General features: G+C 35.8%; 1 protein-coding gene across 4 annotated transcripts in view; it reads left to right on the top strand.

Moving 5' to 3' along the window:
• Positions 1-12334, top strand: part of LOC119731144 (zinc finger CCHC domain-containing protein 24-like) — a 32207-nt gene that overhangs the window by 4413 nt on the left and 15460 nt on the right. For 2 of the 4 annotated variants that reach the window (XM_038204174.1, XM_038204177.1), the window contains exons 2-4: positions 3597-3731; positions 5036-5065; positions 9052-9228. In XM_038204174.1, the coding sequence (XP_038060102.1) occupies positions 3597-3731; positions 5036-5065; positions 9052-9228 (342 nt within the window). The remainder of the gene's footprint in view (positions 1-3596; positions 3732-5035; positions 5066-9051; positions 9229-12334) is intronic. The other 2 variants (XM_038204175.1, XM_038204176.1) reach the window with 2 other exon arrangements.

The raw sequence follows: 12334 nt of genomic DNA, 5'->3' as shown, positions 1-12334 counted from the left end.
GTGAGCTGGGAAATCTGATATTTATTAAGTAACATTTCAGGAATTGATGTACATGTAGTTTCAAACTTGATTAAAAAGCCATTGTGATATATTGACCTAAGTCTGACCTTGACATATGGAGTTGATTATCCAATAAGATTAACACTGTGTTGACATTTTTTTATCAGTTAAAAATGAAGAGGTACTATACCGCTAATGCCATTTTTTTTTACCTTTTAGAATCTCGCCCACTCCTAGCTAGCTGCCCAGACAGTTTTGACTTAGTCTTACAAATTACAATTTTTAGCAAAAAATGTAGGTTAGAAACGGCTGTTATAATATGCATGTTCTATTATTCATAACTGCAACTTTTTCACCTTTTTTTCAAACGGAAACCACATTTCAGGATTAAACTCTTCATTTCCGTCTGAATATCTGATTTGAACCAGCCAGCCGACCCAGGCTAGCCCGGTGGTTGAGTGGTAAGACGTCTGCACTAGAAAGTAGGAGTCCTGAGTTCGAGTCCGACCCCAGTGATCTTTTCTCACAATCACTCGGGGAAAACACTGAGTATACAGTGTTTATAAACAAATAATTCTTCGGTGAACTTGGGCAAAACCAAATATTGAGTCTTCAAATATCGGAACTTAGAAAATTACAAAGCTCAGGTTTTTATCTGTTTACTGGAAATGTAATGTTTCAAATACATGTAGATCTCATGTGTGCTGCACTAGTTTACTCAACACTAAACTATGGCAATAGGTGTGGAAATAGTTCAAGTTTATTGTCAAAACACTGTCTGGTAACTGTGGTCATAAGGTTGGATTTCCTACCCAGAAACCTGACCTATAGACAGGCAAGTAAACGCAGACATCCGTTTTGGTAACTTGAACTTCCATTCAACATACAGGCATGGACATCATGAACCCTACATGTAGAGGAAAAGAGTATTAGACAATAGGCAACATGATGTTCAAAATAATGTTAGGTACTGTGTAAATTTTGAATCAGGGTATATTTTGTTGTTAAATTGTGAATGGGATTAGACAATTCTACCTAAGAAAATTGCCATCATGGAATATTCAAACATATTCTTCAAATTCAATGCAGACAATGGAAGCTTGTTTGAATGCTTTGTTTGAATCAGAAAAAAAGGTTGCTTACTGAATTCAAGCAAGTGCCTTGTATTTATAAGTATAACTATAACTTAATACATTATTGTGATAAACTGCCTCAAGAAACCACAGAATGTTCTTTCACTTTGTAATATTTATGTACATGTATCTCCATATATATACACAAATACTCTGAATATTGAAAAACAGAGAACTTGAAGTTGAAACATAAAACCAAGAAAACATGGAAGCAATTGTGTTTCTGATAATAGAGCATGCATGGCTTCAAGTAAGTCGAGCCATTAAAAATATTTTGTTGTTAGTATGTTACACAAATCGTAAGTGTTGGAGACAGACATACATGATGTACATAACATGCACTGAACTTAAGAAATTTCAAATACCACATTTCAAATTATACCTTTTGCTGAATTCATATCAAGTAAGGTTTTGACATTTTGTCAAACAGATTAAACATAAATACAACCATAACCATGGGAACTAAATTTGAAGCAAAATCATAAAATCACAAATTGGACGTGTTCACGGTATTTGTTGAACCAATCATCTCATCAAAATTAAGCAATTACATTTTCACACAGCTTAAACATGTCATATTCGTGAAATTTATGTACCAATTCAAGATGGCGGCCAGGCATCATCTGCATTGACACAGACTGTTCAGTAATCACTGATGATGTAAGGCGATTCCCATGACTCATATTTGTCTCCATGATGGTGAACTTATAAATAGAACTCGCGCTTCTAATTTTAAATGTCAGAAATATGCATGAATGCCTGCGTGCTGTTTTCATATCTCCAGAAGGACCAGAAGTGCACTGGGGTTTTGAGTACAGAAAAATGAAAGTTCATTGTTTTTGAAGAGTATATTGTAAATATCAAAAGAGAATCAAGAAAGTCAAGATAAACTGTTGGTGCTTTTCATCGACTTTGTTTATTTCTTCAAACTTATTTTCAGTTTTTCTATTTAAGTTCAACAAAAATAACTACCATTTCTATCTTCTATCGTAGGCTTTTATTCTCTGTTGCTTCTGCACCTGTAATGCCCAAAAAGATTATGGCAGGGGGGCAGGGCCATAAAGAATTGGAAATTGTAAATGTAATCATTCAAAGACCATTTTTTCCCCTTCGATGTCTTCTTCACAAAAATAGCAATAGAAATAGGTATATTTTGGGGGCAAATCTAAAAAAAACTAGTACGAAAAGTGTGTTTTATAGGCAATACAACATTTGCAAACATAAAAAACAAAACTACAAAATTATTATGAAACCCCTTACTGGACTGTTAATGAATGACAGCATCTGTTAAATAAGCAGACAATCGTTGAAAAAAAGTGGGTTTTTTTTCACAAACAGCCTCAAATCAATTTATCAAATTTAGTTAGTCCACATTTTGTTTGCAAATGGTTACACATCTGTGAATGGGTACAAGCCAGCCAGACTGGTTCTCTGTCCTTACAATTCCCACGACGTCTATAAGCTGCTCTGTTTTATCTGAAGTGGGGTCAGGACACTAGACTACAAGAACATGATTTTTTTTCTTGGTTTTCCAGCATCTAGGAACACAAAACTTTAAACAGGTTAGTGTCACAATATTTGCTGTAAAATATTAAACCCCAAATCCATTTATTTCTGAAAATTACGGCAAAAGCAAATATTGTTTATCCCTTTAAGTTTAAGGAGATTTCATTTGGGGAGCATTTTAATGAACACAGAACTGCGAGTCTAGGCTACTCCTGATTCAACTGGAAAAATAACCCCCAAAACAGTCTGTTCTAAATGTGAAGTGTGAACCCCCACCTGGACGAAGCTCTAGCCTGTTCGTAGGTTTATTAAAAGCTGACCTACGACCTCTGTCATCAGTTGTATATTTTAAGGGCTGGTTGCTATGGCAATGTAGGCCACTTTTTGCTCTGTGGTGTGACAGACAAGATTTATGGCGCAAGGGCAGGACAAGAGGGAAAAGGTCACTCTGATAATAAATTATTGTTTTAAAAAAAGTGTTCAGTTGTTTCTTAATTGTAAGTTTGTCCAGTACATGCACTTGGATTTTAATGGGGACAGTGAACTATAATTATGAACCACTTGTACATGTACATGGTTGCAGTTGCAGGAATAATGAAATAAATCTTTGAAATAAAACAAATGTACACCTGTAACTTTTAATAACCATTATCAACAAATAACTTTGAAGTTTGAAGTGGCTTTTCCAATTTTCGATAAAATTTTATATTATAATTGCGGTTTTCTAAATCTGATATTCACTTCTAAATGAGACGTCGGACAAGCTTAGTTTTACAGTTACTTTAAATATTTGGAATTCTGCAATGCCTGATAATATTTCGCTGGGAATTATTTTTGTGAAAATATTTATAATTGAAAAATCATTAGGAGAAAGAAAATCAAATTGCTTGAACTAGTGGAGGGGGATAGCAACTTCAACTTAAAGTTACAGGATTTCATCTTGTTTGTCGTTGACAGAATCCAGATCTCTCAAGTCAGTTGTCAGACTTCTTGATGATGCAGAATGGGGAGCATCCATACATCCAGAACAACACGGCAAGACACTCACAGAGACTGGAGGAGGTGGCTAACTTCGCCTTCAGAAACAATAAGGTAAATACCTAAGTAAACATCCCATATTAAGAGTTTATTAAGTTTTCCCAGAGAATCAGTTCCGGAGTCAGAGGGGTGGGGGAGGGGCTTTTTAGCTGTTGACAGCAGCTCAACAAATTGTCTCAATTTCAAATCATTGTGTCGCTCCATTAGTTGGTTTGTTGGTTAGTTGGTTAGTAACAAACGTCAGCAACAGCATGGCTATAAATGCCCTAGTCCCTCAGTACCAGGTATATCAACTCCTCCCTCAGGCCTGGGCCCTCTGTTGTTCACTTTAATGGTTCTCCACTGAGGCACTGACCGCTTTCCAATTTATGCAGTCCAGGAAAATTGGGTCACTACATGACTACGTGGTCAAAAACCTGATGTTTGTACGGAAGACACACTACTCCTTCCACAAAATACATGTCACAATCACGTCACACATGCATGAGCACAAATGCGTTGCCCAGCAGCTTCCGAAATAATTTTGAGCTTGTTTCTTAATTATTTTTTTTTAGGAGGTATTTATTTTCTGTTTTCCCTGTTTCCTCTGCTGTCATCTGATTATTTGATCACTTCAAAAACAGAAATTTTCACCCACGTGAGCAAATATACATAAATTGCCCTACTTGTATGGTGGGTTTAGCCTTTATTTTTGGTGGTCCCCCCCCTTTCCTTTCCCTAAATGCTGGATCCACAACTGAGAATGTACTCTGACAAAACAAATCTACAGAAAAATCCCCAAGTCACACTGTTCATTGAAGGTACTTGCTCACTACATTGAAGTTTAAAATAAAACATGATGATGAAGATGATTAGGAATTACATAAACATTTTTTATTTAATTTAACATAATGAAAGCTGCAATTCTTACATAAATTTGTGATATGATAGGATTTTGAATCAATATTTATCTTATCACAGTAATCTTTTTCACAGGGGCACATATTTGAATAACATCTGCTGAATTCCTAGAAAAATTTTATTCCAAATTACTGTCCGCCCAAGATATGGTTTTTAAAACCCGAATGTCTTTATAATGTCAGGGAAATATTGATTTATGTTTCGCATGTTGACCTGTCTGTGGCATTGGCAAGTTCTCAAAACCTGCACGAAAGTGAAACCTTTTTTATAGCTTTGGAAACCAGAAATATCCTGGAAACCGAAAGTCATTCACCGTAACAACACAGTCGTCTAGACCAGAGAACTTTTACTTCCCTACTTTTTACTACTGTACAAATTGTAAAATTCAAATTTTAAGGGATTGGAAATCACATTAAAAACACATTTTGGTTCAATATGTTCGTTTTCATTTCTTGCAGAATCAAATCACAAGCCCACTGCAATCTATGGTAAGTATAACAACCAAATTATATCCAAGGCACATATAAAGAAAAATGGAAATATCTACAGCGCATCCCAAAATACCCGCAACAATTTTTTTTGCGAGGCTCTAGCGTCGGCGCGGAAACACGTACCGCCATTATTTTTTATACCATTTTAAAGCTTGGAATCTGAACTTTATCCCTAGCGAGTATTGGTTTGATATTTAAAAGAGTTTTTAAATTATTTGTACTCAAATAACATGTCGATAAAAACTCAACCGATTTCAAGGAAAGTCGATGATGCGATTATTATAGATGCCATCTTGAGTCACACTATAAGCGCACTTTTCGAATAGGCACATACTTGCATGAATTTCAAAATTTAACGAAGAACGATATTGCCAGGTGCACTTTTTTTTTTTTTTTTCCTTGAAGACAGTTGTAAGCTCCAGCAACTGATTTTCATGAAACATTACTAGTGTGTGACGTACGCCCACGTGATTTACGCTATAAATTTATTGCGCAGCTGCGCTATAAACTCACAATTGATTTCATGAAACTTTGTGTAGCTGTGCAATGTTTTAAATAATTGAAACATCTTGGACGAGGATAATTAGTAGCATTCACAATGGTTGTTTGTGTATGATTTTGGTTCGGTAAAGATAAATCACCTTTGCCCACCATTTTGAGAATAGTTTTGTAGGGCTGCCTTCGGATTCATGCGACAACTCTAAAAACTAGAGTTTCTTGTATCGACCTTGATATTTAAAGTTGAGCAATCACAGGCTCTATCACAATCGTGACCATTCAGTAAAATACATGCAGTTCATTTTCGGTAACTACGCCATAACTTCCGCCACCTTAATTTGTTGTGCAAATCACCAACTTACACAATGTGAAACTTTCGTGAAATCTATCATAACTGAAATGTTGCACAACATGAAATGTTACCCAACTTTTCAAAAGCAATAAATTGTGACACACGTGAAACTTCCCCGTTGCATAAAATTTCTTGAAATGGGCTGCTGATACCACAAGAAAATCAGTCTACTCTTTCGACATCTTTTAGTTTTAGGAAATTTTGGTTGTTGAAATGAATATGTGAGGAATTGGGGAGAAACTCTGTGTGGGAATAATTATTGGAAAACCACTACATGAGATTCATAAAATGTGATAACTTTTGGAGTGTCCAATGGTTTTGGTCCCCGTAAAAGTAATTTCAAACCGATGTATGGTCACCAAAACTCTGGTGAAAGTAGGTGTGTGTAAGCATTACATTCACAGTGCGGACTTCCGAACAAAAGAGGTCCACATAAACCAGGTAGAGGCGACGTTGTGTGGACGTGGGCAAGTCCACACAGTGTTTCCCCATTTCTGGAAAACAGGTTTAGAGGCATTTTTGGTTAGGTTTATCCGTGGCAAAATGAAAAGAAAACACTAGGGAATCATGAAAAAAATTGGGTTGAAAGTGTTTTCACAGTGAGAGTTAAATGAGTTTTTTTTTCAGAGTTTTTTTTAACTACACCAAATCAAGGGGATGTCCATACTAGGTATGTAACGTAGACAGATGTGTTAAAAAAACTGAGGAAAATATAATGATACATGTATGTGTTTTTATTTTGGTTTTATCGCCATTTTGATGAGGGTAGGCCTATATGTACACATCGTCGCAGTTTTCATGAAGAGACAATTTTGGCAAAAATCAATATATTTTCGAAATTCTTTTTTGGGCCGAAATTGATTAAGTGTATTGCAACGGACATCTTGGCGAATTTATTTTGTCAAAATCAGATGAAATCATTGAGATCATGAGAATCAATAAAGGGAAAATTTCACCCAAGTCGTATTTTCAGTTTTCACGAAGAGACAATTGTAGCAAAAATTCACGTTGTTCTATGGAAACAAAATAACGCGCGTGTGCGATTTTGAGTTTTCATGAAGAGACAATTTTCGAGCGCGCGCAAGCTAACTGACGCGTGCGGGCAAAACGAAGTGCGTGTGGGATTTTGAGTTTTCACGAAGAGACAATTTGTGCGTGTTTGGATAGCGGAGAGTTTGAGTTTTCACGAAGACACAATTGGATCATTGCCAATTTTCCTGGCAAAACCAATTGCCTGTGGAATTTTGAGTTTTCACGAAGAGACAATTGACTATGAACGTTAATTGCTCCGCAATTAATTGGTCTATTGACTCGCATTTGGTACAATGTGTAAGTGTGAGATTTCAGCTTACTATCGGTATAAAAAAATAATCAACATGTCCTCTAAAAGTAGGCGAAATCTTCAGTTTAAAAAGGGTTCAACTTTAAAGTCGATTTTCTCAAAACTATGTTTCAATGCCCAGTGACCACAAATCTCTCTTCGTGAAAACTCTGACGACATGTAGAACCTACTTATTACAGAGTCCTTGTAAACTAGACTCAAAACTCAGGGTTGAAATCTGATCTTGATTGAATGGTCCTCCTCACATTCCAACCTGCATTCCTGCTTGGATGGAGTGGCCAGTTAAACAATAGCCAATCAAGAGACCAGCCCCTTGTCCAGCTGTCACTAAAAGTGTTTGTAAACAAATTGATTGGGTTGGCATTCCTGCAATAAACAATGGCCAACAACTGCATCCTGCAAGTTTGGTTGTTAGGAAAACAACTGGGTGTTTTATAAGCTGTCTGCTTTCTGTGGTTAGCAGCTTGTTAATCCATTTAACTTGAGGTATTTGGCAGTATGGGGCAGAGTTACTTGAAGCAATTGACAATCAGCAGTCAAAAGACAGGGTCTCTAATTTGATACAGCTATATATGCATGTATGTAACTTAAACAAAAATATATCAAATGTTAACATATAAATACAGAAGTGCATGTTGTATACACATGTGCACAATGGGGGACAAGTTGACAAGTATTATGCTTGCAAGAAAGTACTTTGGGCTTCGACTAGTTTGACAAGTATTCTTGACTTGAATTTCAAGGGTTGTTTCTTTTATACCCAACTTCATGGAAATACATACATGTATGTGCGCAAGATATACATGTATGATTCAAATTTATTCATTTCAACCATCAAAATATTGAAGTAAATAATTCAACTTCCAACCTTATGTAGACCCACATTTTAGGATCAGTGGGAGCAAAGCTCCTAATGTTGATTCTTGCTGTTAGATTCACATCAAAAATAAAATTTTGTTAGAAGATGTTCATTAATATATTATAAAACAACGAGTGAATTTACAGTTATTTTGAATATTCAGACACAATTAGAAGCAATGTAAGCCTATTGTTTATTACAGTCCACAAATTTGTAATGCGATAGCCGATTTCACGAAACCTTACGAAATGGCGCAACTCCGCTTGCGCCACAATTTATTGTGAAGTTGCGCAGCAATATGTACACAAACAGCCATCATAAACGCTGTTATTTTCCTTGTCCAAGATGTTTAGATTATTTAAAACGTTGCACAGCTACGCCAAGTTTCGTGAAATTGATCGCAACAAATTTGTTCTATAAGTCTTACGCATTATGCAAGCTATGCACTTTTCCGTGAAATCGTCTGCTATAGTGCACCGATTTATAGTACATGTATACATACATCCACACTGAAACTTTCAGATTAACAAAATTACCAAAAACATTTTTGTTACTGTTCAAGAATGTTTTAGTATGCAGTACATGTAACTATCAAAAAGTTTATTAAAAAAAACAATGGCGCAACTTAGCTTGCGCCACAATTTATTGTGAAGTTGCACAGCAATATGTACACAAACAGCCATCATAAACGCTGTTATTTTCAACAAATTTGTTGCATAAATCCTACGCATTATGCAAGCTATGCACTTTTCCGTGAAATTGTCTGCTATAGTGCACCGATTTATAGTACATGTATACATACATCCACACTGAAACTTTCAGATTAACAAAATTACCAAAAACATTTTTGTTACTGTTCAAGAATGTTTTAGTATGCAGTACATGTAACTATCAAAAAGTTTATTAAAAAAAAATCATTAATTTTCCTTCAGAAGACGATGATGACCTCCCCATACGGCAGTATCGGTGACATAGCTGACCAGTTCAGCGATCTGTCCCTCTCGCCAATTGATCGTAAGATGGGAAGAAGACCGCCCCCAACCTATCTCTGCCACCTGTGCTTCAACAAAGGACACTACATCAAAGACTGCCCACAGGTATGCATTGATGTAAGCTTTGTTATTTTTTTTTTTAACCATTTGAAGAAAATCAATTGAAAGATGAGTTCCCCTTGCTATGTGTATTTTCAAGTTTCACCTCGAAAAATGGATTTGTTTAGTTTTTAATAGACTTTATTATCGGGCATTCTAAATTGAAAGCGATATAAAGTCTTCATTTGGGAACTTAATTGCGAGTAGAAATGAAAGTAATGAAGTAAAAGTTCATTACAAATTAATACAAGTCTGCTCTTATGAATCATTCAAAATCTGTGATTAAACATATCCTAATGTTTTAAGCCACATTAAAAAAAAAAAATGAAGATACGCTTTGCACGAACTCCAATCATGAAATAGTCTGGCACCATCCAATTCAACAATTTACAATTTGTCAAGAAGATTCAGGGAACATGATAGAAAATGGCTCTCTCGTGAATTAGGTCTATTGCTGTTTTCCTAGGAACGTAAAGTTATTCATGTTTGAATGAGACATCGATGAAAAAATCCAGCTACATTTGTACATTTAGTTATTGAATTTTTTTAAAATTTGAATTTTCTGCCAGACAATATTTTTTTTAATTTGCACGCAAAATGAATGCCCTTTTGACATGTACAGAGGGTTCCAGACACCCAAAATCGGAATAAAGAACTTTTTGTTAGGAGAAAATTTTTTTCAGTTTTTGAAGGGCACGGGTTATGAACTTTGAAGTTTCTGTGTGCAAATTTATTGTTTCACCTCCAATTTTGTTAGGTTTAAAAAAAAGTCCACTCGCATTTTTCCTTGGATCCGCTGTTTTCCTTGTTTTTTTTACTTCTTATGAATGCCAAATGAATTGAAAAACACTGTATTAAAGGGAAAATACAACATTTGCAAACATTGAAAAATAAAACTACCAAGTTGTTACGAAATACCTTACTAGGATGTTGGTAAATGACAGTCTAAAGCATACTGTACAATTATGGCACCTGGTGTGAAGTCATTTTCAAGAAAAATGGTACTTTTGTATACATTTCCAACGGTGGTCAGCCGACCACTGTTGGAAAAACCTAACTATTTTTCAACCACTGCTCCAAATTTACCATTTTTTTTTCCAGTCCAAATTTTGTTTGCTATTGGTTCTATGTTCATGAACGGGTGCAGGCCAGCTAGACTGGTTCCCTTACATGTACCTTACAATTTTCCGGCATTTTTTTATCAATTTCATCTTTAGTTGAGTCAGGGAAGGGAACCAGACTACCTGAACATGTTTGTTTTTCTTGGTTTTTCCAGCATTTTCGAACGCAAAACTTCAAACATGTCAGTGTAACAATATTTGATCTATTATACCCCCACCCCCCAAAAAAATAATTCATTTCTGAAAATTACAGCAAAAGCCAATGATGTACATTCCCTTTAAGTCTTGTGCGGTTGGAATTTGCTCGGGTTTTTTTTCTTCAAAATTCCCAGTTGCATGCCTGTTATACGGAATGATTGCTTCACACAGATACCGTACATGTATGACATGTACATGCAGATCGTTCATGTGTTGAGGGATTAAGAAACAAAAAAGTTTCAGAAGAAAGAAATTTAACAAACAAAATTAAGAATTCTTTTTGAGAAAAATGTTTTGAAGAGCATACCCCGATCTGTACCATTTTCTTCAGACTACCAGTATAGTTCATTTTAAATACAATTCATATCCTCCAAAACAAAAACAGGTTAGCCTCCTCAATTTATATCCTGCTTGGAGCCAGGCCACAATTAGGTTATGACTCCATTTTTTTGTTCATTGCGCGAACCGTTAAGTTCGTCGCCTGCTTATTATCAAAACAATGGCTAGCTCATTGCCTGTTGTCAGGATGGAAGCTTAACTTCCACCGTGTCTATATCGCAAGCTGGGGAATTCCCACAGTAGCTGTGCCCGATCAGCCAAATGATAATAACATACCGCCCTCCATCCCAAATAACAATGATCTTTATCAGAAATCCTTTAGAAATGACTGTTGCTCGTCCCCGGGAAGGAGTTCCCCCTGTTTGACTCTGTGCGCCGGATGCATTCACTTTCCGTTGCAGGCTGACTGCGACTTCCTCTCTATCCCAATATATACTTGAATGGAGACTGAGTCATGTCAAATGCATGCATTCACTTGGGCAACACAGCCAGCCATTTTGTTCGTTTTGGTTCAGGGTGTCTCCAGTAAATATGTTTCTCATGAAGATTGACAAAAAAATAAGAAAATCCAAGATAAAACAAATCCAGTAACCACAAAGGGATATCAAATTGTCATACATTTAAGAGGAGTAGAAAGTTACACAAAATATGTTTCTAAAAAAAAAATCACTTCGTGGACCCTTTAAAGGGAATGTACAACATTTGCTTTTGCTTAAATTTTCAGAAACAAATGGATTTGGAGGATTAGTATGTTATATAAAATATTGTTAAACTGACTTGTTTCACGTTTTGGGCTTGTAGATGCTAGAAAAACAAAGAAAACCAATTATGTTCTGGTAGTCTGGCTCCCTGACCCCACTTAAGATGAAACGAGCAATTAATACACCTTAGGGAATTGTAAGGTCAGAGAATCATGCAGTTTAGCAGGCTTGTACCCCTTCACAGGTGTGTTTTTGAAAAATAGCCAGTTTTTTCCAATGCTCGTCGGCTGAATACAGTTTTTCTTGAAATGTCAGCACACCGGGAGCCACGAGTTTAATTGATGCTTTGGAATGCAATTCCCTAACAATCCAGTCAGGTATTTCATGATAATTTGATCGTTTTGTTTTTTGATGTTTGCAAATGTTGTATTTTCCCTTAAAGTTCTACAAATCTTGCACAATTGAAAACATTTAGAAATGTAAACCTTTTCACCCAAGTTGTCATATCCATGTTTGTTAGAAATAGAATTTTCGAACTGTTTGTCCAAAGCTGAGAGTTGAGTATGCTCTTTCTAGTGCATGTTAAAATTGAATGAGAAAAGCAAAGCAAACTGTTTTAGGACTCACTTTACTGAAATTCTTTGAAAAAGAAATTCTTTGAAAAATTCCTCTGGCATAAACAATGCCAACTTAAGTACATGTACATGTATTCTTGTAAACATATCAAATGTCTGACATGACTTGATGAAGCATTCACAGGAGCGG

Source organism: Patiria miniata, unplaced genomic scaffold (genome assembly GCF_015706575.1).
Source record: "Patiria miniata isolate m_02_andy unplaced genomic scaffold, ASM1570657v1 HiC_scaffold_23, whole genome shotgun sequence".
Lineage (NCBI taxonomy): Eukaryota > Metazoa > Echinodermata > Asteroidea > Valvatida > Asterinidae > Patiria > Patiria miniata.
The sequence above is the reverse complement of the archived record's forward strand: the minus strand, read 5'-3'. Positions and strand labels throughout refer to the sequence as shown.